The 3,342-nt window shown below is 61.1% G+C and overlaps 1 protein-coding gene across 1 annotated transcript in view; it reads left to right on the top strand.

Moving 5' to 3' along the window:
• The window catches only part of LRPAP1 (LDL receptor related protein associated protein 1), a 15,945-nt gene that overhangs the window by 3,682 nt on the left and 8,921 nt on the right, over window positions 1–3,342 (top strand). Inside the window, exon 2 of the mRNA XM_077750598.1 lies at window positions 2,393–2,559. Within this exon, the coding sequence (XP_077606724.1) occupies window positions 2,393–2,559 (167 nt within the window). The remainder of the gene's footprint in view (window positions 1–2,392; window positions 2,560–3,342) is intronic.

Below are 3,342 nucleotides of genomic sequence, written 5' to 3'. Positions count from 1 at the left end.
GGGCTGGGGAGGGGTAGGGAGGGGTGGGGAGGGGAGATCCAGCCTGCCTTCCCTTGTTCTCTGCACACCACATTCCTCTGCTGCTGGTAGGACTTAGCAAGGGCAGGTTAAGGTCACGTCCTGACAGCAGCTCAGATGCCTGTGGCCGCCTTGAATTGGGCTCCGCACGCAGTCACTTCTCCCAGAGGCAGGGGCTTGAGTGGACCCTGGTTCTGGGTGACTTTTTTGCCCCTTTATTGAGAGATATGATTGACATACGGAAAACTACATATTTAATGTGTTCGTCCTGGTGAGTTTGTAGTTCAATGTACCGCCTGTGACACCGTCCTCTACGGCGAAGCGCTTGTTCCTGATGAGTGGCTTTCTTCCTGTGCGTTTGCGTATCTCTTAATTATTGATGATCCACTTACCTGTTTAATATTGAACAGATTCTGGTTTGCATTTGATTTTCTACTAACTAGTTCTTTTCACGTGAGGCGTTAACATTTAACTTGAAGTTAAAGAGGGTAAAAGAATCCAGAGTGTGCCAGCTGTTTGCACGTAAACTTTTTCTTTTTTCCCCTTTTTGTGAAAAAATTTTTTAGGGTGTGAGCAGGGGAGGGGGCAGGGGGAGAGAGAATCCGAAGCAAACTCGAAGCTCAGCGTGGAGTCCGACATGGGGCTCGATCTCACGACCCTGGGATCATGACCTTAGCTGAAATCAAGAGTCAGGCACAGCCAGCTGAGCCACCCAGGCGCCCCCCTTTTCCTCGGAATTCGATGGCCGCTGTGTCAGGGGCGTTGCTGCTACAGGTGGCGGGTCCTGCACGGAACTCAGCGGCCTCGGCATTTCGCAGGAATGTCGGTGTCAGATCGGGACTGATTTTTGCAAGATGTGTAATTCAGACCCCCGAAGGCTTCAAACCCGAAGCGCAGGAACATGGGGGGCGTGGCAGTAACACCCAGCTGGGCACCAAGAGTCTGTGGCTCCCGGCCGGATGTTGGCCCACTGATTGCCCCCAGGGTCCTGGAGAGATGGACAGATGAGAAAGTGCCCGAGGTCCTCAAATCTGTCCGCCCCACAGCGGAGCCGGCTGGCGGTCAGAGAATACTCAGGTCCTCTCCCCTATGGTCCCCAGAAGGGACACCGGTGCCGTTGCGCGGTCCACCCGGCAGGAAGCACAGAGGGCAGAGCCAGGAGCCAGGCCCTCGGCGTCCTCGGCTGTGACCCCAGATGCTCACAGCCCTGCACCTGCAGAAGAGAGACGCTGTGGGTGCCTGGGCTTTAGTGCCGCGTCCTTGGCCCGGGCGGACTGCAGGCCCGCCTTTCCCAGTGGCTCACCACCCAGCGCCCGATGTGCCCTTCCTGGGAAATGAGCGTGCCCCGAACCGCCCAGGTCCTCCACCCCGGAAGGTCCGCTGAGCCCCAGCCTCCCCAGGTCCTGCTGTTCTCCTGAGAGTGCCCGCGCAGGGTCTCCGGGCAACGGTGGGACGTGGGACGGAGCCGAGGGGGGGCAGGCGGGTGCCCTGTGAGGAGCCTGGGGCATCCAGGTGGGGGCACGCAAGAGGTGGTAGGGGTGTGGGCCCCGAGGAGACTGATGCCTGCCCCGGGGGAGCCAGCAAAGGAGGCAGTGAATCCACAGAGCAGGGTCAAAGAAGTTTCTAGAGAGTCAGAGTTTCCTGGCTTAGGCCCTGCCATTCATTTGGCGCCGTCTTTTTACTCCCAAGAACTTTCTGTGACTAGTTTTCAAGCCGGTGGACGGGGCCTGAGCTGACACAGTCGTGGGAAAGGCCGGAGCAAGGGTCGGGCCTCCTCTCGGCCTCCCTGGGGGTTGGGCTCCCTTCCAGAGCCTTGGGGACACGTCACAGCCGCAGAGAGCAGTGTCATTAGCAAGTGCCTTGCAGGTGGGGACATCTGTCAGCCGCGTTCGCTGATTGGTTTTCTTTCAAGGTGGAAACGGTCCACAGTCCAGTGAGCCGCTCTCTGGTAGTTGCGGTTTATTTTCCATCCTAGTTACGTAACGCAAGGAAAAGGCAGCGGTGTCCTCCCCGCGCTCCGCGTTCTGTCCCTACCCCCCCCAGCCCCGTATCGGGGGCCCCACGGAGGCCCCCAGGGGCCAGGCCCGTGGCCGTGGGTGGTGTCCTCGGGAGGAACTGGCGGCCCACGTGCTCGGGCGCGGACAGCGGGCGGGTCCTTACAGACCGGGCATGTCCACGTCATGCCACGCAGCAGACATCTTCCGGGGGGGGGCTGGTTCCGTGTCCTCGCCCCGCAGGGCGCAGGCCCCTGAGGTTCTCGCAGGGGAGCACGTGTGGCACGTGGACTGTCCGGGACCCTGACTCCTCCCGCTCGCGTTTTGTGGTCTCCTGGTCCCGGGCCGCCGCTCCCGGGGATCTTGCGGCGGGTCCTCAGCATCCTCCGCTCCGGCCCGCAGCTGCAGCTCTCTCCCGTGAAGCTGTCCGAGCTCCACGCGGATCTGAAGATGCAAGAGAGAGAGGAGTTCGCCTGGAAGAAGCTGAAGGCCGAGGGCCGCGACGAAGACGGGGAGAAGCAGGCCAAACTCATACGCAGCCTCAGCGGTATCTTTCTTTCCTTTCCTTGTGGGGGTCTGTGCCGGGCTAGGGGCAGGGCCACCTCCTCTGAGGAGCCACCTTGGGCCGTGGGCGCGGCTGCTGGGCCGTTTGGTGAGGCTCTTGGCGAATTGTAGGGAGAGTCGGGGCAGGGTGCCTGGGCGCATGAGCACACGAGCGGCTGACACCCCCGAGCTGCTTGGCCTGGGACGGAGGCTGGGGCCCCCGAGTTGGCCACGGTCACCTGGAAGAGCCCGTAGGGACATCCCCAGAGTCTGACAGTCAAGGGAAAGTAGACTTCAGATCTGTAGTGAAAATAATTTCTTGGAAGGGCAGAGAGAGGCGGAGAGAATCCCGATCAGGTTTCGCACTGTCAGCACAGAGCCCAGCACGGGGCTTGATCTCACGAATCAGGAGATCGTGACCTGAGCTGAAATCAAGAGTCGGACGCTTAACGACTGAGCCCCCAGGCGCCCCAAGATAATGTTCTAACAGTTGCGGCGGAGTGGAGCAAGCTGCCTGCCGCTGGGAGTGTCCCGGAAGAGACGGAGCAGCCGTCTGCCTCAGTCTCCCCACATGCAAAAGACCCGCCGCCTCGGGGCTGAGAGGTCGCTCCGGCCCCCTTTACCGCCTCCCTCTGGTCTGGCACACTTCCGGGAGGGGCAGGACTCGCTCACTGCCCGTGCGCCGTGTGTTCCACATCGGCTGTGTCTCGGGGCCGCTTCCCAGCTGGCGGGTCTGCTGTCCCTGTAGCGAAGAGCGAGAGCAGGAGTCACATCCCGTTCGCCTGCT

This window comes from Crocuta crocuta, unplaced genomic scaffold (assembly GCF_008692635.1).
Source record: "Crocuta crocuta isolate KB4526 unplaced genomic scaffold, BGI_CrCroc_1.0 scaffold179, whole genome shotgun sequence".
In the NCBI taxonomy this organism is placed as follows: Eukaryota; Metazoa; Chordata; class Mammalia; order Carnivora; family Hyaenidae; genus Crocuta; species Crocuta crocuta.
Note: the sequence above shows the minus strand (reverse complement) of the source record. Positions and strands in the feature narration are given on the sequence as shown.